Raw genomic sequence first — 22,176 nt, 5'->3', positions numbered from 1 at the left:
ATTGACCAAGCACCCGCATCGGCGCAAATCACAACTAGTCCACTTGCCGCGTCACAGAGCGATCAGTCGGACGCAAGGCCTCGGCGTGCCAAGGTTCTTCCTCACAAGGCTACTGCTGTTGGCCACCAGCGTACGCCTCCTCACTCCGGGACGTCTCTAGATACAAGGTGAGATATACTACCTCCATCCCTCATGTATTCCCTTCAGACGAAGTAACTAAGCGGATTCCAGACCAACCGAGTCGTACACAGTCGAATAAAACCAGAGCCCAGCGCACGGGGATTAGCTCAAGGCAGCTGGTCGCTGCCCCCCCCCCCCCCAAGGAACGTTTTGAGTCACGCCGAGCTGAGGCTCCAGCCGCATGCAGTATCTCACCCAGCACGACTTCTCATCGCGGCTCGACAGAAAGTCATGGTGTAGCCAGGACTGTGGCAATTTCATCCACACCACTTTCCACTACATGGGAAACTGCTTTCCTTTGTTCGTCGGGAAACGACTATTGGGTTGGAAACCGCACGGCACGCAACGGATAGCTGTCAAGGACGCTCTTTCCGGCCAGACGGTTCACACTGAAAGGCAAACGGCCCATATTCAGATCCAGAAAGCAGCCACGATTGCTCACTCGCGCAGTGACAAACCGGAAGCAAGCTCGTATTAGGACCATCAAACGCCTTGAGTAGTTCTGCGTCAACCGCCTTGCCTAGGCCAGTCAAGGAAATACGAAGTTCGCAAACCCAAGGCAGCAATCAACCCATACCATAACGCTGTGGGATCTGGGTTTCCGACCTCTCTAACCCAGCTCTCCCAAGCCCGTCCCCCTCGGGCTCACTTGAGTACATACCACAGCAGGTGCTCGCTCTCACCACGAAACATGCGCCAGACCACCATACCCCAGGCGGTGCGCAACCGACGCGCCGCCCTTGCCGCCGTGGCCAAGGAGACCAAGGCCGCCCTGCCCAGCGTCGTGCAGCAACTGCCGGGCCTGCAGCCCTACATGTCTTCACAGCACACACTCGACGACCTGGGCCCCCTGGACCCGGCCCTGTGTCCGCGGTTCCCGCTCTCCTCCGGCTCCAACGGCGATCCCCAAGCCTGCGGGACGACCGTCAAGGTTGTCAACGCGGACTCCTTCGAAGCAGCTCTGGAGATGCCGGGCAAAGTGCCGGACCAAGAGCCCACGAACCCCCTGTTCCTCACCGCCACCCCTACCGGGACCACAGCACATGATGATGACGGCAAGAAGAAGGAGGATGTTGACGATGATGATGAGACAGCACAGAAGACAACACAGCGTCGCCAGCGAAATCACCGCGTCGTCGTGCTCAACCTTGCCTCCGACAAGAACCCAGGCGGCGGCTGGCTCAACGGCTCGTCGGCGCAGGAGGAGGCCCTCTGCTACCGCAGCTCGCTGTCGCTATCGCTGCACCGGCGCTACTACCCATGGGCGGCCCGCTCGGGCCTGTACACGCGCGACGTCGTCATCATCCGGCGCGCCCAGTCCCAGGGCCACGGCCTGCTCGTCCCCCGCACCCCGGCCGACCAGCTGCCCGTCGTCAGCGTCGTCAGCGTGGCGGGGATCCGCCGCCCCGAGGTCGTCTCCGGCGCTGGCGGCAGCGGCCTGGAGGAGCGCTTCGCGCGCCCCCGCGACCGCGCCCTGACCAAGGACAAGATGCGCCTCGTGTTGCGGATCGCCGCCGCGCAGGGCCACGAGCTGCTCGTGCTAGGCGCCATCGGCTGCGGCGCCTTCGGCAACCCGCCGCGCGAGGTGGCGCGCTGCTGGCTCGAGGTCCTCGAGGAGGCCGAGTTCCGCGGCGGGTGGTGGCGAGAGATCTGGTTTGCCGTCTTCGACGCGCGTGGCGAGGGGAACGGCAGCGTCTTTGAGGAGGAGCTGGGCGGCAAGGTCGTAGGCAAAGTCGTGACTGGTCAGTGATGGAGATGAAATTAGACCGGAGATACACCAACCTCCTTGAGTCTCATGCCTGCCGGCTTGTGTATTGCGTCCACTAGATACATTTGCATTGCATAGGCTTCGCTGGGATGAAGACAATTGATCACGAACGTCAGTAAACATCACACAAGCTAGGACTCGACGCAGTTTGTGAGACTACTCTATTTCTGAGATTTGACTACCTCCAGCTGCTGTAAGCAGACGCGCATATTATGCTCCCATGAGGCATCCCTTAAAATCATTTCCTTGATCGCCCCTTCGTGGGTGAAAGTCTTCGCTCTCCAATGCCTCTCGGGCAGGACAAAATAAACCAGGGGATCGTGGTCTGCAAGACCACCCCCCCTATTTCTCCATTCTCTCGCGAAACGCAGCACGCTCTCTTCGCGTCCCCAAAAACATCCCCAGGAGATCGCAACTCCTTTCCTCCACACGCAGCCGTGGGACGGGGCTGCGAGAATTCGCATCGGTTTTGGTTGTACAGAGGAGAGGATAAGAAGATAATAATACATGGTGTAGGGTGGTGGGAAGAATAAACTAGACATGTAAACATTAATGTGAAAAAGTGACTTGCTTGTCGTAACTCGTGATTAGGAGGAGGGGTGAAAAAGAGGGTAACGCTTGATGCGAGAAGATGTGATATTACACCGGCCACGACATCTCTCGCCGTTACTTCTCCTCTGCCGTTCCCCGTGACGCGGCCTTCTGCTTGTTATCCCGGTTGAGCGGCTCACGACTGTCGACGACAGTCAACCGGTGGGTATCTCTTTGTTTTCCGGACTCGAAATCAAGGTGATGACGAATCATACGCTGATCGAAATATGGTGTGATGTGCTTGCTTTACGTATCCAAACGCCATAATGCCGCTAATGAAGATCGACGATCAAAGAATTTGGATGCTCGGCGTGCGGGCTCATATATGGGGAGCCCCCGCGCGCCCTTTGCCCAAGGAATCGAGAAGCTCGTGCGGCGGGATGCGTCTCATTCCGGTGCCACGGTCGTACATAGAAGTCGGTGCTGGAATATACCCGTCACGCTTCTTCCTGTATCGGTCTAGGAGAAGACCGGCAACTACAATGAGGAGCATCAGACCCAACGAGATGGCCAGTGCAATCAGAACGACAAATCCTAAAGCAAGGCCGCCCCCACCTGCGCATCATGTTAGCATATAGTACAACGTATCGAAAGGCAGGGAAATTGTCATACCAGCAGAGGTGAAGAAGTTCTGGTTCTGTACAAAAATCTTCGCAATGGAGCCTGCAGAGTTGAGGGAGTTTCCAGTGAGAGCATACGGCTGGAGAGTGGTGCCGTTGAACAAGGCGCTCGATGCCGTTCCGAACCCAGGGATGACCAAGGAGCCAGTGATCATCAAGACCTGGTTGGCTGCTACTAGATCACTAGAATCGTGCGAGGATGTGACGGTAAAGACCTGGAGACTGCTGATTACGGTTTCCTGGTCGAGGCTGATGCCCGCGGATCGCCATGATGAACCGTCGTACTTCATCAGGTAGACCGAGGAGCTTGTAGCTTCAGTGCCTGCTGCCCATAGTTGACTGCCTTCACTGTTTGCTACCGTGACCGCATCCACGGGTCCGGGGAGAGCGGAGGCGGATGCAAAACTTGACCAGGTAGAGCTGGAGGGATCGTAGGATGCGAGATACGTCGGGGTGTTGTTCACCTTCAGATCACCGCCGGCAATCATAGTCGAGCTGGAGGGCCATATCATCGAGTTGACATCGCCTTCGAAGGACACACCCGGTCTGTTCCACTGGCTAGTCGAGGTGGAAAACACGCAGACACCTGGGCAACCGAGCGAGCCGGCAGCTCTGAAAGAGCCACCTACATATACGTCTCCGGAGTCGGGTCGAACGGCGATTGTGGAGACCACACCTCTACCGCCGGCCAAAGCTGGAGGCTGAGTATTGAATGTGGCATCTGCCAGATTGTAGGAGATAAGTCCGTTGATGGAGTTGCCATTAATGGATCCATTGATGACACCACCCGCAAAGAGGGTGTCATCATGGATTGCCAGCGCAAAGAATCTGGACTCGTCAGATACCCCCGAGGGTAGACCAGTCACGGTGTTGTCTTTAGCGCCGTCAATCAGCACCAAGTTGCTGATGTCCGCGCCGTTGGTGGCACTTGCGGAAAAGTGCCCGGCAAGGACTGTTATGTTCCGGTCTCCACTCTCGTAGAAGGCCCCCGTGGTGACACCAGTCACGGACTCTGTGCTGTTGATGACGGACTGTCGCTTGGCGATACTAGCACTGCCCGTAGTTCCGTTCGTGCTCTGGCTCTGCGTCTTGAAAGTGACTGGGAATGTTCCGAGAGTCTCGCCCATCGTAACAACTCCGTTCGCGCTGATTGCTTGAGATGTCAGAGATCCGGCGTAAAGTGAAGTACCGTCGGAGACATTGAACAAGGACGTTGTGAGTATGCCATCAATCGAGGGCACGGTGGCGTTGACGTTTTGCAACCAGGTGCGTTGGGACTTGACCCAGACCGCGAAACCGTCGACTGCGATCTCGGCGTTGCTGCCGAAAGCGCGCACCTTTCTGAAAGAGCCAGTCAAAGTAATCACCTCTTCGGGGGACCCGTTGGTGATGTTCAGTAACATCGCCGCAACCCTCGTAACGGGACCATCAACTCCAGCACCAAGCGCGGACCATTTGCTGCTTGCCGTGTCATAAGCGGCCACATGGCTCAGACCAGCATCAGACCCATCGAGTGTATTGTTGAATTGGCCGCCGACGAAGATCTGTCCTTCCGATGCATGCATTGACCACACTGCACCATTCAAACCACCATCGAGATCCACCGTCGAGTTGCGGTCGGTGTTGATAGCAACGATGTTCTTTACGCTGCTTGAAGAGAAGTTGCCGCCAATGTAGGTAAGGTCTCCATCGACGACAAGGGAGGCCACAGCGGATCTGGTCGAGAAACTTGAACCTAGCTTGTCAAAGGCAGAAGACGTGAAGTCGGCAGTGTCCACAGTCGCTTTGCTTGGATCGTATTCAAAGAGCCCGTTCAGACCACCTGAAGAATTAACTAGACCAAAACCAACTCGCTGGGCCACAACCTTTTGGTTCAATAGGGTCTGGCCGTTAGCCGGAGTGAGGATAACTCTCGGGCGGAATGAATCGGAAGCGGCATCAATCTCGATGTTGTCGAAGAGAACGTCGTATTTGTCGAAGTTATTTGTTTGATAAACAATTTTTATGTTGTCACCCGGATCACCATCGGCAGTTGTGACGAAGGTCACATTGACTTGGCCACGACTCAAGCAGGTATCGTCCTGAATGCATCCAGGAGTGAACATGCTGATGCTGTAATTACCGGATGCCCGAATGTCCGGGAAGAATGTAACAGAAGCGGCGGCAGATGTCGCCGTGCCATTCAGCTGCGCCGTCAGGTATTCAGAGTTGCTCTGTCCAGAAGGGCTCACAGTCCATGGCCCTGTCGATGTAGCGGTCGAAGGGAATGATACTCCGCCACAGTTAGGCTCGTTGAAGTCGCTAACGGCATAGGCGTATATATCATCCTGGAAGAGCTCGATTCCATTCAAACCACCACCACTGCCGTACCAGGCCGAAATGTCGAGTCTAAATTCGTTCATACCAACCTGGTTGACGAAGTAAAAGTCCTGGTACTCAATTGAGGAGTTGCTACTGAGCGGGCACTCGCTCGTGCAGGACATATTCCGCTGCGTTGCCGGATCCACGTAGGTGAAGTTCATGATGCCGTTGATCGGTAGCGCCGTGTACCTCCAAGTTTTCGTGCCACGTCCATCCTGGTGGGTGTTGTATAGTCGCAGTTTGGTAGGCTCGAAGCCGAAGTTAAATTTGGCCTGCCAGGAGCCAGCGGTGTTGTCCTCCAATAGCCATGTGTTACCGGAGCCGTCAGCACCGCTAGTCTTGCATACGATATTCTTCGGGTCACTGAATCCGGCCGTCGTCGAACTCTGCTCTGCCGAGATGTCGGCCGTCGATAAATTGATGACCTGCTCATCGGGTTCGTTGGGCGTGCTTGTGTTGCCTAGGCCGGTAAAGCTTCCTCCGAAGATGATGTGACCGTTTGCTGCCTTGACGATGGATGTAACGGGTCCATTAAAGCCCGCGAAAGGTAGGCTTGTCCATCCCTGATTTCCAACCCAAGTGATGGCATTTGCAGAGAGGTTCCCGGCCTGGAAACTTCCTCCAACGTAGACCATCTTGGCGTCCTCGTCGCAAAGTAGGGCGTTTACCTGGCCTGACAGACCTGTGAGCGGACTTGGTTGCGTGGTGTTGAGATCAAGCGCAGCGATGGCGGCGAAGGCATCGCCTCCTAGACTGGTGAAATTACCACCTAGAATTAGTGCTCCCTGAAAGGTGCACATGGCTTGAATGGACGCATCCGCGGCCAGGATACTGATAAACTGGCCGTTGGGGAGCTGGGTCATGAGCGTCTCAGAGCCATTAGCAGTGAAGGGTTGCTCATTCTGTCCCACCCATTCGTAAAGTGATATGCCGCTGAAATCACCGGCGATTCCAGTGCGTCCTAATTGGCTGAGATCGAGATCCGGCGAGGGCACGGGAGTGAGTGTGATGGCGTGCGATAGCGACGCAAGAGAGGCGAGAGTGAACAGACATGACGTCGGACTGCTCACGCGGCTGCGCATTGCAGAAGGCCGCCGCCTGGGAGATATTCGCATGGCTGCCAGCGACGACCGAGGCAATGATGTGATGCCTTGCGTGCCTCGGTCGCAGAAGATGGCTGGAAGCTCTGTGAGTGGTGAATCGAAGCTACCGATGTGTGAAATTCATCCCTGATCACGCGTGAACAATGGGGGCCATGAATGGTGAAGCCGGGAGAGAAAAAGTGGCGGCGGCGTGAATGGCCAATTGGCGATCGGGTATGGCGCGGAAAGGAGCGTGTGCTGGAGGATCCGAGGTTGTCGCGTCCTGATGTTTCGAGTATCGAAAGTCCGAGAGGGTATCTACAAGTTCGATTGTGTCAGCGCCGGCGAACGAGCGTTTGCGTCGAGCCTAATGGGAGTTCCTGAGACAGGTCGAAGGAGTTGGCAGCTTGTTTACTGGGGAATAAGGTTGGGCAGACGCAGGACGCAGTGGTCCTGCTGGTCTGGCGCGGGTGGGTGGAAATGAAGATTGATGAAGAAGGCCCGTGTGTCTGGGCTGCTCTGGGGTGGAGTTGGATGGCTGTGAGTGGTGCGATGGATGGGCTGGTTGGCTGGTTGGCTGGATTTGGGGGGAGGGATGCAAATGGCGCTGTGCTGTGCTGTGCTGTGCTGTTTGGCTGGTGCTTGCACTGCACGCTGCGGGCTTGGGATGGGATGGGACGGGATGGGACTTGACGTAGCCCCAGCAGGCCCAGCTCGTGTCTCTGCAGCCCACTGGTCGATCCCGCACTGCTCGTGCCTGGATCCAGCCTGGGATTGCTTGGCCTTCCTGTTGCTGGCTGGTGTGTGTGCGTGTTGACTTTGATTGCCCTTGCAACTCTGTGACGATGGCCCAAATTGCTCCCTCGCTAAGCCCCGTTCGGCACACGGCCGCCCGCTCGCGACACCACGCAAAATGAGACAGACCCGTGAGATGGCAGCCGTCAAACCTGGCCCCGTTCGCTCGCCCTCTTTGTCGCAGACAAACAGAGTGGTCCGGCACACGATGGCTCGGCGCGGGCTGGACCCTCGCGGCTCGTCTTCACGTAGAGCACGCAAATAGTGCGCTAGACAGCCTCGACTTGGGCCCGTTGGATGTAGTGCGGTGGATGGGGCATGACGGTGCAAAGGGGGCAGGCATGTTGTGTCGAGGGCAGCGACTATAATGAATTGACAATACTTACCGATGAGTTCCCTGTGTGCGATACACGGTCGTCGTCGGACTGGAAAGATTGGCCGGCGCTTGGTGTTACGGCCAAGGGGCTGGAGAGGAAATCGGACTGTACGCCCGTGTCGGGACGCTGCTGTCTGAGTTTGTGGTAAGAGATCTCGGCAGCCGACAACGCAGGCGGTGGTGTGCTTAATGCAGCAGACAACGTCGCAATCTCCCTCGTGCGCAGTCTGGGAACTGCGGTTCGGAAACGAGCGTGACGGGAATCGTTCAAGATTGCCCTTGGGGTGCTGATTATTTTCGGAACCACGCCTGGGACTCCCTGGTTCCCACGATGTTCTTTCTGTCGGAGAAGACGGTCGTAGCCTCAGATCAGGGGCAGCGGCGTCGGCACCGTGATTGGATCACTGCAGAAAAACGAGCGACTGGGTGAGTGCAAAAGAAAGGTGCCCGGATGGCAGATGTAATGACAAGCAGCGGACCGATGTTCGATCTCGTCTGCCTGACTTGAGGTTGATTTGGTAAAGAATGACAAGGTTTTGAATGGCGATTTCACCACCGCCCTACAGACAGCACAGCAACGAACAACATCGAGAGAATCACAATTGAGCAGATTTACGGAAACTGTTGAAGGCTTGTCCCACAGTCCTGGTGTTCCCCTGCGTCTGCACGATCCAGGGCCAGGTCCGCTAGCAGCCAGGGGCAGAGGGGGAGGCTTGGAGGCTGGCAGAGGGTGTGGGACGCAGGCCTGTCTTGTAACTGGTTCGGTATCACAATGGAGAGACAACCCCGGCAGACACCACCCAAGGAGGCTACTACGCACCGGAGATTCGCAAGGGTGTTGGACTCTCGACCTCGACCTGCTACTGGCCAGTCCACCTGGTGATGCCTTGGATGACCGAAGCAGCTTCCGTCGGAGGGAGCACGCTCCAAAGGTTTTATGGTTCGTTATTCTCTCTCTTAACGACCTGGATTATCTGGTATAAACAACTCTAAAAGTTTCCACTCGCTAGCGCGCCGCCACCTCCTGCGCCTACCAAAGGGAACTTAGGGAAGCCAACCCATCCCACCTTTCCGCATTCGTATCTATCCGCTAGCACTAGCAGTAGAGGAATGCAGGCAGTCCATTGCTCTCATGAGGGGAACATGAACGCAACCCCTTTCAGGGCGGTCGCCAACGCGGAGACACGTAACCACTACTTTCGTGTTCGCGGTGCCCGTGAAAATCTCAATGCCAGTTGGACTCCGGACGCCCGAAATAAATTGTTTGTTTCCGGGTTGACCTTGCAGGTGCCCACCTCGGTGGGGTTCTGCTAGAGCAGGGACACATCATCTTGGCTGTGGCATCGCAAGCCCTGGCCTACTCACCTGCATGCATCTTTGTACATGAGTGAGAAACAAAAACACAAAGCACAATTATAAATATGAATGCCTGCCAAGCACTGCGAACCAGGAATGCCGTTGACCAATCACCAAGAAAGGCTGCATCTGGCTGCGAGAAGCCAACCTCGCCATATGCTCATGGGATATCGGACTCGGGTCGCTTCGGTAGATCATACATGTCAAGCTATGAGGCTCACTCTGAGTACACCGATGGTTTCACCCCGCATGTTTTCTCGGTAACTCAACCATGGTTCAACCAGTCCAACCTGATCTTCTGTGCTTACGGCTTACGGTACGGTTATGCGCAGAAGTGCTCACATCAACCTTACTTCAAACGAACCGTTTCCCGGTGCAACACGCGAGCATTGACCTGGGTGTTTGGAAATGTTTATGCAGACCTCTACCAGGCCCGTGAGGATTGATACGATGATTTTGGGACGCTTAGGAACCCGTCTTGCTCGGTGCCTCCTCTGCATTGACGCGGGTCTTGTACTCGCGGGGGCTTTCGAAGTGCTCCGGCTTGCCTCCCCATATGCCTCGTTTCTTCGCCTTGGCCTTGGCCTCTGCGGCTTTGTATTTCTCCTCGAGCCCTCCAAACTCGGCGCCACTCTTGGCTTCGTACGTGGTGGCCAGGCCTCTCTTCAGCATTTCCAGCCCGACATCCCGGCGGATGAGAAAGCGCCGCACGAAGACCGTGGCCACGATGCGGTCGTACTGGTCCCGCTTGTAAATCTTTGCCCGCACTCGTCTGCCCAGCACGTAGTCGGTAAGCCATGCCAGCGCATCTGTCGAGAAGGGCTGTGCTGGTCGACCGAAATGGGCGCCCTCAGGCGCGTCTACGCCGGCGAGGCGTACAGGTATCTAGAAACGGGCAATATCAGCACAAATTCTGTACATGTCCTGCTCCAGTGTCGTCTTGGGTGAACAGACTGTCTTGCCCCTCAGTTCCGCCTTCTTTTCCGGGACGCGCCGCAGCCATCCCCATCCGAGCATGCGCCCACCAGGCGTATGGAACAAGTGGAAATTGTCGCCATCACCGACGCTCGTCACCTTGCCGAACAGGCTTCTCTTTCTGAAGAAGGACGGCTGCACGTGGATGGCGCCTGGGATGCGGCGGAGGTAGGAACGGTAGAGCTGTAGAGAGACGAGTGCCGTAGTCGTGACCAGAACCGTGGGCAGCCAGTTCCGAGGGTCCTTGTAATGCTGCCAATCCGTGCCATTCAGACTGTCGGCCCACGAAACAGATCTCCGGCCGGACCTGTCCTTGTCATCTTTGCCGGAGTCGGAGCTGAACGGCCATGGCATTGTCGTTGCAGCTAACAAACCACGGAGTGAAGAAGCATGGCCCAAGGGCAAGGGACGTGTGTGCGCGAAGAATGTTTGTCGTAGCGACCACTGGGCACTATTCCAGTTTGATGCCGACCAACGGAAAGGTTATAGCGTACTAGCCGCTATCTGGGTGGTGGGGTCGGCTTTGTTGATGCAGTGGTGCCTCAGGCCTCCGGCCTTTGCCAGTAACTTGGGCCGTTCCGGACACGCTTTCACGGCTCCAGCGCGGCGGATTTGCTCCAGGTTTCAGCTAGCTACTGTATGTGAGTTTGACGTCAGCGTGCAAGCTGCAGACGTGCAGATAGATGCATGTCTGAGATGTGCTTGTCAAGACACTGCCATTGCCACAGTACCTAAAAACCTTCAGGGATAGGAGTTGCGTACTGGTTACGGCCTCACGGGAATTTTACTCTTGACAGCCATTGACAGTACGGACCTTTGGCAAGATGCGCTAGAATAAAGCGTGGCAGCCACACCGTTGTCCAGGGTTGCGGTGGTGCTTTTCCAAGCATCCGTTCCACCATTCAGTACTGCATACATGTTGTCGCACGCAGACGACTTCGCATCACTTGCTCGACTACCATTCTGTCCGGCGACAGTAGCCAGCTGCATTGGATCTAGCACGGCCTAGATTCCTAGGTCCTGCGTTACTCCGACTGCGCGGGCGCTGTTGGTCGGAACGATTAGGGTGCTAGCTCCATGTTGACATGAGCGTCGACGAATCCATTCACTACTAACTCGCACACGACACGACTCATCGCATGTGCATAGCTGTCTCGACATGGCGGAACAAACTCCCCGGCACATTCGCGTTCAGGAGCCGGAGAGGCGTCCTCTCCTCGAGCGTGCACACTTCACCCATTCGATGGATGGGGAGCAATTCTTCAGCTGCACCCCAAATGCCCACGCGCACCTCCCGGTGTATACCAACATCCATAGGATAAGGAGAGATGTCATCTCCATCGTGGAAGACTACCTCACCTTTGAGCAACTGAGGGACCTGCGGCTGAACATATCCGTTGTGCGTCCGCTGGTGGACAAGCTCTATGAGATGGACGATATCTCCATTGGTACGACATCTGCCCTATAACCCCTTCCAGATAATAATGGTTCCATGTTACTCATGCCGAAACAGTGTACTGCCTCCTCGTCAACCGCGCTCAGTTCCTGCACGAGCAGGCACATCTTAGCAACAGACAGAATGTGAATTACACGAGGGCAACTCTCTGCGAGGTCGTGGCCACGCGCATTCTGAGGCGCTTCGGTGAAGACAACGACGGCCTTCAGGGATTGCTACTGCTAGCACACATCCTGATCGCTGGTTTCACACCTTTTCAGAACGCCCCCGAGACGGTGCGCCGAGAGGGTTCCTTGGCTTCCACGTGGGATTTTCATCGCAGCCTGCCTGCTCTAGAAGTGGCCATTATCAGCGAGAGCAAATATTTCCTCAGTTCCGTTCATTGCCAGAAAGTGTAGGTACTTCGCTGATCGATAATTCTCGTCCAATCAATGACCGTGGCATATAGTGTCGACGCAATCTATACGGGTCATATCGTCTATACGCCCTCCACATTCCTGGATCTTATTCCTGATCGCTACAAACAGAAGCCAATCACGCTATATGAACCGAGGGAAGCGCCGCTGCTAAACCAATATCGACTGATAGTGCCACGAACTCGGAGTTACCTGGAGGTATTTCAGTTCTTGTTACTGCTTGGCCTATACCTGGCATTCATGGCTGAGCGTGAGCCTGAGTATCTAAGCCCGTTAGAAGCAGCTTTCTCTATCTACGCCTTTGGCTGGGTTCTGGATCAGTTTGCTACAATTCTCGAGCATGGCTGGTAAGTATGAATCCCAAGCGCTGGTTACTCGCACTAATCCCGATGCTAGGAACGTCTATACGCAAAATCTGTGGTCATTCTTAGACGTCATGTTTGCGCTTGTCTATTGGGCATATCTGATCTTAAGGGTTCATGGTTGGGCAACCGGCGATATCGGGCCTGGCCAGCAAGCCCTAGATGTCCTCGCTATGGGAGCACCCGTGCTTGTTCCAAGGCTGGCATTCAACCTCTTATCAGATAATCTGGTCTTTCTGTCATTGAGGTCAATGATGTCGGATTTCATACTGCTCACGTTCTTGGCTGCTTGGTGTTTCTGTGGATTTTTGCTCTCCATGGTCTGGTTGGCTGAAGGTCGCCATAACCTTCTGTAAGTCTTCAGGTCACGATACCAGCGACAATGATTAACAGTCAACAGCACAATCAGCAAATGGATGCTGTGGATATGGTTTGGTCTCGATGGTACTGGCGTATCAAGATCCGTGAGTCAATGTTCTTGAACAGAAGTGGTCTGGGGCTAATCACATTCCAGGGTGAATTCCACTGGTTTCTGGGACCAACACTTATGATCACGTTTGCTTTCTTAGGCAACACCCTGTTCCTCACTATCCTTGTGTCGATGCTGTCAAACACCTTCAGTACGATCGTGTCAAATGCCACAGCTGAAATCCAATTTCGCAGGGCAGTTCAGACATTGGAGGGCGTGAAAGCGGATGCCATCTTCGCCTACCAGCCCCCGTTCAATATCCTCGCGATCTTTGTACTGCTGCCCATGAAGTTCATTGTCAGCCCTAGATGGTTTCACAAGATCCATGTGGCAACAGTCCGCTTCATCAACCTCCCCGTCTTGCTCCTCATCGCCGTCGCGGAACGGCGCCTTCTCTGGCCCCAGTCTAGGACACAGGCTACACGGCCGAAGAGGACCTGGTTCTGGGAGAAGTGGAAGATTACAACTCATGGAGATCTACACACAGTCTTCGAGATAGTACCTCCGGAGTCTTTGACAGACGATATCGCCGTGGACGACGAGCTGACGCATCACTTGATCCGCCGTCAATTCGTGAGACAGCACAGCACGACACTGGACGCCGACAGAAGAGGCCGACAGGTCAGCAATGGTGCCGATGACCCGGACAAGCGACCGCCGGGCTTCAAGCCGCCAACGCGACGCGACTCCATCGCACCCTACGGCCCAGACCTGACGGAACAAGTACGCAGCATCCTTGCTGATGTAGAAGCCGGTAAAGGAGTTGGCGTGACCGACAGGCTTGATGCGTTGGAAGAGTCGATGGGCAGGATAGAGGATATGTTGGGCAAGCTCTGCGGTGGCAGCGAAGGCGGCGATACTTTGGAGGACGAGGAGGCGAGGGCAGGTCACATGAGTGGTTCAATCCGTGACCTCGACCAGTCGGCAGATTTTGAGGAGTAATGTGATAGATCTTGGGCAACAGCAATGTAGCGAATTGTATGGCAATGAGATCTCGGTCGTCTCTATTTCATTTATGGCAGTAAACTGAGTACTACCGGCATCAAGGATGTGAAGAATACCGAAGCACAGAGCAAATTTATGATTTCAAGTGATTCCCCATCTCCAATAGCCTGCTCGTGATAAGTCAAGATGTTGAATTTCAGGCAGCGGGGCTAGGCAGGTTGCATCCGCTATAGCGAAGTATTCAGGCGTCTTCGTGTGATCTGTGACCCATATAAAGCACGGCTGGGTCCGGAATTGGCTGCACCATCAGCTCTGCTCACAGTATCCATCGATACATCAATAGTTCCAACGATAGCGAACTTCGTGTTGCCCTCACCCTCAGGCAGCCCAAACTATACGCCCCTCCCTTTCGCCGCTCATACCTCTTTGTACAGTATACATGGCGGCAGGGCGACGCTATATTGACGATGCGCCCAGCCTCGGGGTACGCCACCCGCCCTTTCTGGCCCGACGGCAGTTGATCGACCCCGGTCAAACTATATTGAGCCCACCGAGAACGCATGCATGAGCTGGAAAACGAGCTGAACCTGCCACATCGGGCCCGTGACGAGAACGCACCCGCCCTTTGGAGCACCGGAGGGGGTATTTCCTGCGCGCTTACGCGGGCTGTTGGTGGTTATCCTCACGGCAGAAGCGCCGGACGATCCCTTGCATCGTCCGTCATAACAGAATCGCCCGCAGTTCAGCAACGACCGGTGAGGCGACAGATGCACCACCAATTTCCAGTTGCAGCCCTGGCGTTGTCGATAACACCATTTCCATAAGTACACGACATGCAGGAGCGAAAGGGGTGGGTCTAAGAAAACAAAGATAAAAAAGGATGAATAAAGAAAAAGAGGACAGGGATTGATATAACAGATCAGCCAAGTGTTAAGAGCTGGCTGGGCTTGTCGACTGTATGGCTGATTAAGAGATACTTCTAACACATTCCAGGTCTCTACGATATGAGGTTCAAAGGCCCCCATGCGGACAGATGGCCCCTCGGTCACCTGGCTGCCTATGGGGCTTCGTCTGAGATCGATCCAACCACCTTCTCCTTCCCCAATACCTTGTCTTTCTTCTCCGACATGCGCGTGTATTCGAAGGGCAGATACGTTCAACCGAGCTGAGAGGTATCCCTGAGTAAACCCGAGAGTTGAGGAGGTGTGTTCCATGCCGCGCTATGCGTCCACGGCACATGCTAAGTATGGAGGTCTGTCGAGTTCAGCATTCGCATCACGGTCATTTGGGGCGTGACTGATAGTCTAAACTAGACACAATCCAGAATTCTCTAGGGTGGCTAGGTCTGTTCTCCTGATAGACTTTGATATCGTTGATAGACACGCATATCTACCCATAATCTTCCACAGGCAATAGTACCGACTGTGTCATAGGGCCACGACACAGAAGCTATTCCCAAGTGCCGAGCTCGCCATCTCTATGGCTACAGTGTTCTTTCAAATGTTACTCATTTCCTCCCTATCTTGGGCGGTGGTCGTTATACGCCGAGATTGCAGCAACCAGTGTCCCAAGACACGGGTGATGTTATGGACTGACAATCAAAAGTATATGATCGTCTTGGAGGGCCTCTTGCAAGCGCAATCGACTAGATTAGCTGGCGCTAAAGCTTTGGCGATTGTCGCCATGCGCTCTCATAGTTGGAAACGCAAGGTTCACCTCCCTGGCAAAAAGCACAGCCAGCACAATTTCCACCTCAAATTTCTTGACGGATCGTAGCTCTCACATACTCGAGGTATGGAACTACATGCACAGAACCATTGGGGAGGATCTGCTTCTTACTTTCTAGCTAGTGGGTGCTTATAGCTCTCTCTCACGTACAACCGCTTCCCTATTTGCTTTACGGCTTGCTGATCTTAAGCACAGCCTGAAAGCTGATTGATTCTGCGTTTCTTGTTCATCCATTCGTTCGTGACACAACCCTAATTGGCGCCGCCCCTTGGTCCTTCTATGATGCTCCTGACAACTGAGTTGTACCATGCTGGCGTCAGCACGGCTTACTGGCCTCGGAACACACCCCCGAGCCAATAACAGCTGGTGAGAGCACCGCTCGGTGATAAGGACTGCGCATGTGCATAACCTCCATGAGAAAACGTGCGCGGGCAGGATGGCGGGCCGGGCCGCCGCTGGCTGATCGTGTAGCATACATCTACAGGTATGCAAGTAAATCTCGCCTATTTTCTGACAAGCTTGTACTTCCCACCCGCAAGCTCCATCTCGCCTTCCGCGACCTTGTCGGCAAGGAACTCTTGAAGTTCTTCGTTGCTCCAAGGAAATCCGTCGGCGATGAGCATCTTCATCATCATCGAGATCTGGCCCAGAGGCATCTGGGAGCTTGAGTTGGTCAACATGCCAACAATGAACTGCCAGTATACCTGCCGCTGGGCCTTTTCTTTCTCGCTCATGCCAGACTTTGCCTTGCGAGGGCTGGGTGCGTTGTCGTGAGGTGCTATTTGAGTTGAGCCTGGTGCATTCGAGGCCGAAGCGGCTGCGTGCTGCTCCGCGTCCGCGAGTCGTTCGATCACCGTGTATTCTTCACTTGGCAGCTTCCGGAGAACCATTTTGTCAACCCAGAATTGCAAGGCTGCTGCAAGCAGATCCTCGTCAATCTGCAGGTGTTGCCAGATTTCTTCGAACGTCCAAGTAGGAGCACGGCCCTTGAACACATCCTCACTGAACGCATTGATCACGGCCGCTTCGTACGTGCGAACAACCTCCGATATGGTGCGGTCCTCAAGTTCAAGCTCGACTGTTGCTTGGCCGAGATGATTGAGCCAGCGGAGCTTTCTCGATGGTTTGAGATGTTCGAAGATGTTCTCGTACGACTTCTGCATGTCACCGACACTCGATGGGACGACGAAAGGTTCATCTCCCATGTCCGGCCAGAAAAGCCTTGAGAGAATCTTCGTATGAATCGTCCAGTCACGCTGGCCTTTTCCTGGATGGTTCATGGCGCCACGGTGGATGACTCCATCTAGCCTCCTCGAATCCTGAATATCTTTGATCATCACGTCACAGGATTGCAACGAAGATTCGCCGAACCGCTTCTTCAACAGGCTCAGAACGCCGATCTCCTGTTCATACCCAGTCTGCTCCGAAAGTAGACGTTCACCAATAATGGACTGGAACTCTTTAATAAAGACCTCGGGGGACCCGACAGCTCCAATGAGGGTTCCAATAACATCCTCGGACTTGCGTCGCTTGTAATTCGCGCCCGCGTCGACTGGCGCGGGGACCCAAGTCAGGTCATCCCAATCGTCATCCTGGCGCTCGGAGCGGTATTGGTCTGGTTCGTGCAGCAGCTCGACCAGTTCCACGAGCTTGGTCTTGCGGGCTTCCATTCTATCTTCCTTCGGACTTGTCAATAGACTTGTGACTATGATCCGAACTGTGTCCTCCCGCGTGCAAAGATAGAGCTGAAGCGAGTAAGCCACGCGATCAAGGAGAACCCTCGAATGATCGAGCCTTTGAAACGTTTTGATCATGGAGATATATGTGCGAAGAATGTCCAGAGTCGAGCGGCCGGAGTGGAGAAGCCGCTTTTGCAAAGCCGTAGAGAAGGCATCGGTGAGCTGCAGTCGTCGTTGGGGTGTAGTGACGGTGTATCGGAGGTCATTGATACCGCCTTCACTGTCGGGCCAACTTATGACAATGTCGAAGAGTTCACTGATCCTCAGCGATGCCAACCGTCCGACTGCGATCTCCTTCCACTTTTCCACATCAGCCCAAGCAACCTGGACGTTGCCCAAGAGGTTAGTGACTTCGACTGCCATCCGACCGTAGTTATCTTCTACCCAGCTGGACAGCTCTCTGATACAACGTGGCTGTGCACTGGCGTGTTCGGGTGCATGTGCTTTGGGAATCACATCGCCGCTTGGCCCCCATCGACCCGCAAATGTTTCGTAGATGTAGGTAGCCATTATGTTGTTGAGAAGCTCGGCAAAGAGAATCTGGAATCTCTCTCCGGCCAAACCAATCTTGCACAGGGACTCGACAAGCTGTGTCATCTCCCTTCTTGCCTCTTGGATTTTGCTTCGTTTTTGTTCTCCATGCGAGCCCCTGAGAGCGCTCGGCAGCCCCAGAATTACAGTCATGAGCTGCCCCAGTACCGTCCTCAGGGCATCCATAAGCGAGGATGACACCGAATTTCCCACGATGGCATGCAAGTCCCGGCGGAATTTCTTCAGAGCTTGATCGGCCTCGGTCTGGTCAATGGCCCGTATAATGAGGGACAGGCCAAAGAGATACTGCCGATGAGCGGCTTCCAGCGTTCGCATGCTGCCCAGCAGCACTTGTGCCTGATCCGTGTAGGTATCGCATACTGCCAGTAGGGGGAGCACGTGACTGACAAAGTGCAGTCTTACTTGCTGGGTATGCCAGGATAGGACGTCCTCGGTATCATCGGCCAGGGGCAATCGAGACCCGGGGTCCAGGACATCCCGCAAGGCATCGTCGAAATCCTCGTCCTCGGCCTCTTGGGAGTTGGGCAACGGTCCGAAAGAATCCTCAGCTGCCACGGACGGCGGAAGAGCGATGCGGGAAGTCACAATATGCCATGACCGGTCAAAGCGAGTCTGGTCGCTGGCGTGGGGATTCACGGGCGACGAGAGGTAGGCGGCAGCCGCCCGCTTCTGGGGCGTGTGTGCCAGCGGACCGCCGAAGGCCTGAGACTGCTCCGTGAAGCGCACCGAGGGGGTGGAGTAGGGCGTGGGCTGCGAGACGGCCGTCTGGAAGACGGACTGGAAGACGCGTCTCTTGCCCGCGTTCCATCTGGTCTCTGTCGTCATCATGCTGCCTGGTACCTCGGATGCCTGGTGAAGCTTTGATGGACCATGACCGATCGCCTCCCGACGTGCATCGACTATCTGGCCACCTTATTTTTGGAACACAGGGTGGCCGGGGTAGCTTGTTTGATGTGTTCAACGGGTCCTCCCACGCTGTGATAGTCGGTCCCAGCTCTGCAAAACATACGCTCTAATGGCGGGGCGCGCCGGCTAAGCCTCCTCCTTCTTCAGGGCCAGGCGGCTGGCGGAAAACTGGCGCCTGCAAAGATGCAGCAGCGGGGCTTTTCGATCCTGTGAGACAGGTGCCCGGTACAGATCCAAGAAGCATCACATTTACCCAACGCTGGCGTTGAGATACTACGGTCTGATGAAGGTCAACATTGCCATCCGAGTCCTTGGGTCGCTGCCAGTTGTTCGCTGGGCTTGCCGGTCCGCCCTGCGTCAAAAGCGCCAAAAGCGGCTGCGGCTAATCCAAGAATGCCAAGCCCCGCGCCCGTCTCGTCTTACTGTACAGAATTGTGGAGTTCCAGGTTGACAGGAGGGTGTGGGTATAACTAGCACCCCGGGGCCCTAACTAGGGGGGCTACCTGCCTACCTGGTAAGTCAAGCCAGGCGCCTCGTTCCGGAACCCATCCCCATCAGTCAGCCTGTCTGTCCCTGTCAACGGTAACCTGTACCTCGCTCACCCGTGGCGGACCCGAGCTGCAAATTTCGTATGGGGCCGGAACGGGAGCCCAGGGCGCACCCCAGACATGCTCGTCTATTTGAAATTTGACACTGGACTTTCATTAATGAGTGCTGCTATTTATTGCACCTCAGCGACGTGTGACGCGACGAAGAAACAACCCCCTCGGGCCTGCATGTAGGTCGCGGTGAGCCTGCGCCGCTCGCGTGGCAGCTCGACTGCAACGGAGTGCATCTCAGCAACCATATCGATCCAAATGTTGGGGTCCGGCGCATCTGACGAATAAGCACTTCTGACGGCGCAGATTGGGCCCTTACGTGCGTGCGTGCGTGAGCAAGTGAGCGAGCGAGTGAGTGTCGCTCGACACCGTCGTACGGAATACGAAACAGTACAGGCGGTGCAAGCTCACAGCAGGGGGTAGCTTGAACATGCGTTTGGACGAATGGGAGCTCGAAAGCCTCTGTTGTTGCACGAGGGATATCTATGGCATCATGACCTCAACGGGGAAGTGGAGAGCCGCTCGCCGCCAATCAATGCTTGCGAGTCGGCTGGCTTCTCGTAGGTTGGACTCCAAAAAGTCGGCCAGCCCAGAGTGTAGTACACATCTGTCTTCGGTGTACTTCAGGTGATGATGGCATGGCCATCGGGTGTCTGCTAACCCAGGTACCAACTACCGGTAGCTAGCTACACGGGTCAGATTTTGGTATCATTGGACAAATAGGCAGATGATCCATTCTCTGGGGTCAGCCCTAAAACCATTTACCCAAGGGCTTACTATCGAGAGACTAGAGCTGCAGAAGTCCGTCTTTGGGGTGAACCTTGTTCGCTATTTGCCGACGACTACTTTAATTGGGGGCGTGAGACTTCCCCCTTGCCCCCCTACTGTTGGTACTTCGAGAAGACTGCCATGTCAGGACCGAAGCAACGTCGTGTAACCAACTCGCATGCATGTACTCCAAACGAGAACGAAGCATCGACACGTTTTCGGCGCCGTGCCGAGCTAGGAATACCACAGTAAGTGTGACCTCGGTCCCAGGTGACCGCATCAGGTCCCATAAGCTGTAGAGGGTGCATACATTCGATGGTCGGGAAGTCTGCGATCCGTCGATAGATGCATACATACCCAGGTGCTGCTTTTCCAAACGGGAAGATTGTAAGCAGTGGCGTCTTGTATTCATCACCGGCCCCGCATACCTTGGTCAGACTCGTAAACCGTGGGCCCAGCTCAGCAGCAACCAGTGGTTCGTCCATGGCCTTGTTGATAACGAGAGCCTCAATGCATACCTCGGGAAGCTTCCTCGTTGGGCCGCAAGTGCTGACTGCATCCCAATGTGATAGCCTGGTAAGGCTGCTCGCACTGCCATTGGCTGCTTTGCACACAGCTGAATCGGACTCTCTGATTGCTGAATAGGACTCCAGGAGCGGGGGATAGGGCCTTCTCCGCAATCCGAGTCAAAATACTCCGTCAACGTCGGCTTTTTGCTCACCGGCGAACAGCAAGCCACCTCAACGGTCTAGTCGTTCGATGGACTGAATGGCAAGATGATGCTACGCTGTGTGCGCCGTTGCTGCGACTCAATAATATTAAAGTACCTTACATTCTCAGCTGAGTCAGTATAAGTATTTGAGTGGCGCTGACACGCGTGCAGAAGCCGCGTCCAAGTCCATGTGCGCCGTGTTGTTATTGTTGATGTCTTTGCCGTCCATCCGCGCAATGAATGGCGCCCTGCCGACCCAAGCTCTGATCTTTTGGTGCTTGCACATAGGGAGGGAGCATAAGCTCCAGCGTGAAAGTCAACGTGCGACTACTGTGTTAGGGCGATCAGTGGTATATCTGACTCCGCCCTGGACATGATGTCCCGGGACATCCAGTCCACAGTCCCATGATTAGTAGCCCGCGATGCTTAACCGTAACCCGTGGTGTACCTATGCTGTATAGGACGTACTCATTCGCATGGTTTGAACCGATTGTTGAGTCGATTTCCCCCTCCAACGTGGGTGGACCAAAAGTCCGCACTCTCAGACGCGCTGCTGCTTACATGATGTGTGAATATGCACACATGTAGTCTGAGCTTTAAGAGCATGAAGGCCGATTTCCAGCATGATGGCGGCTACCGGCTGAGTGGACATTTTTGCCCTCATGCGAGAGTTTACCCTCGATCCCGCCATTTCCGGGGGGGAAGACCACCAAAACCCAACACTTTATATAGAGAGCAAGGCGGGCAGAAACCTGTGTGCCTCGCGCCTTGGTACCACAGCCTGCCTTAGCAGCATGCCGCTATCCGTTGGCGACACAGCATGACCGCATCTCTGCGTCTTATGCGGTGCGTCCTGTTGTGTTCACCACGGTGCGATTGTCCAAGGGCCGCGCGGCGTGCCGGCCCCCAAAATGTTTCGTGTGTCATCTTGTCAGATCTGGAGAGCACCTCATATCGACCAGTAACAGAAGCCGACAAACCAGACATCATAGCCTGCTTGCTCAGAAAGTCGCAAGAACCAGGCTCTCGGGAAGAAGGTAATACTCGCCCGTTTCACTATCGGATGCTTCCCTCCTGTAGAAGTATTAGTTACTTCTCCAAGGCTTCCCCAAGGCTTGCTGACTACCTGTGAATGCTTTCCAGAGCTGACAGGGGAGCACAGAATATGTGTTGGGACAGAGCAGAGCCGTGTACCTCTCGGAGACTGCAACGGTTGAACAGCGGTTCTGTATCGTCGTTCCAGACTTGGTTGAAGACCGGGACATGTGATGATCCGCACATACCGGCTTCATGTGCCGTTGATTGAAATTACCTGAAAGGGCTGTCAAGGCCACACGCCGTTTCAACGTTATCAGGAGTCTGGCACCCTCGGAGGCTAGTCAAGCTTCCACGATCGTCGATTAGCTTAAGAGCTGGTAGC

The 22,176-nt window shown here is 55.0% G+C and overlaps 5 protein-coding genes across 5 annotated transcripts; 2 read left to right on the top strand and 3 right to left on the bottom strand.

The window, feature by feature from the left end:
- Positions 1–871: 871 nt before the first annotated feature.
- Positions 872–1,930, top strand: JN550_007782 (uncharacterized protein; the record flags this gene model as incomplete). The annotated part of the gene is made up of 1 exon (XM_049319671.1): positions 872–1,930. One exon carries the CDS (start codon positions 872–874, stop codon positions 1,928–1,930), a length of 1,059 nt encoding a protein of 352 aa, XP_049170138.1.
- A 928-nt stretch (positions 1,931–2,858) lies between these two features.
- On the bottom strand, positions 2,859–6,602 carry JN550_007781 (uncharacterized protein; the record flags this gene model as incomplete). Its single annotated transcript, XM_049319670.1, has 2 exons — positions 2,859–3,094; positions 3,152–6,602. 2 exons carry the CDS (start codon positions 6,600–6,602, stop codon positions 2,859–2,861), a joined length of 3,687 nt encoding a protein of 1,228 aa, XP_049170137.1.
- A 2,992-nt stretch (positions 6,603–9,594) lies between these two features.
- On the bottom strand, positions 9,595–10,458 carry JN550_007780 (uncharacterized protein; the record flags this gene model as incomplete). The annotated part of the gene is made up of 2 exons (XM_049319668.1): positions 9,595–10,014; positions 10,084–10,458. 2 exons carry the CDS (start codon positions 10,456–10,458, stop codon positions 9,595–9,597), a joined length of 795 nt encoding a protein of 264 aa, XP_049170136.1.
- Positions 10,459–11,263: 805 nt separating this feature from the next.
- Positions 11,264–13,749, top strand: JN550_007779 (uncharacterized protein; the record flags this gene model as incomplete). The annotated part of the gene is made up of 6 exons (XM_049319667.1): positions 11,264–11,552; positions 11,618–11,954; positions 12,009–12,323; positions 12,373–12,690; positions 12,739–12,802; positions 12,853–13,749. 6 exons carry the CDS (start codon positions 11,264–11,266, stop codon positions 13,747–13,749), a joined length of 2,220 nt encoding a protein of 739 aa, XP_049170135.1.
- A 2,234-nt stretch (positions 13,750–15,983) lies between these two features.
- JN550_007778 (uncharacterized protein) lies at positions 15,984–18,599 on the bottom strand (the record flags this gene model as incomplete). Its single annotated transcript, XM_049319666.1, has 1 exon — positions 15,984–18,599. The coding sequence occupies one exon, from the start codon at positions 18,597–18,599 to the stop codon at positions 15,984–15,986; it is 2,616 nt and encodes an 871-aa protein (XP_049170134.1).
- Positions 18,600–22,176: the final 3,577 nt, after the last annotated feature.

The sequence above is a fragment of the Neoarthrinium moseri genome (genome assembly GCF_022829205.1).
Source record: "Neoarthrinium moseri strain CBS 164.80 chromosome Unknown scaffold31_Wmoseri_CBS_16480, whole genome shotgun sequence".
Classification (NCBI taxonomy): domain Eukaryota; kingdom Fungi; phylum Ascomycota; class Sordariomycetes; order Amphisphaeriales; family Apiosporaceae; genus Neoarthrinium; species Neoarthrinium moseri.
This window is presented reverse-complemented; position numbering and strand designations above follow the sequence as displayed.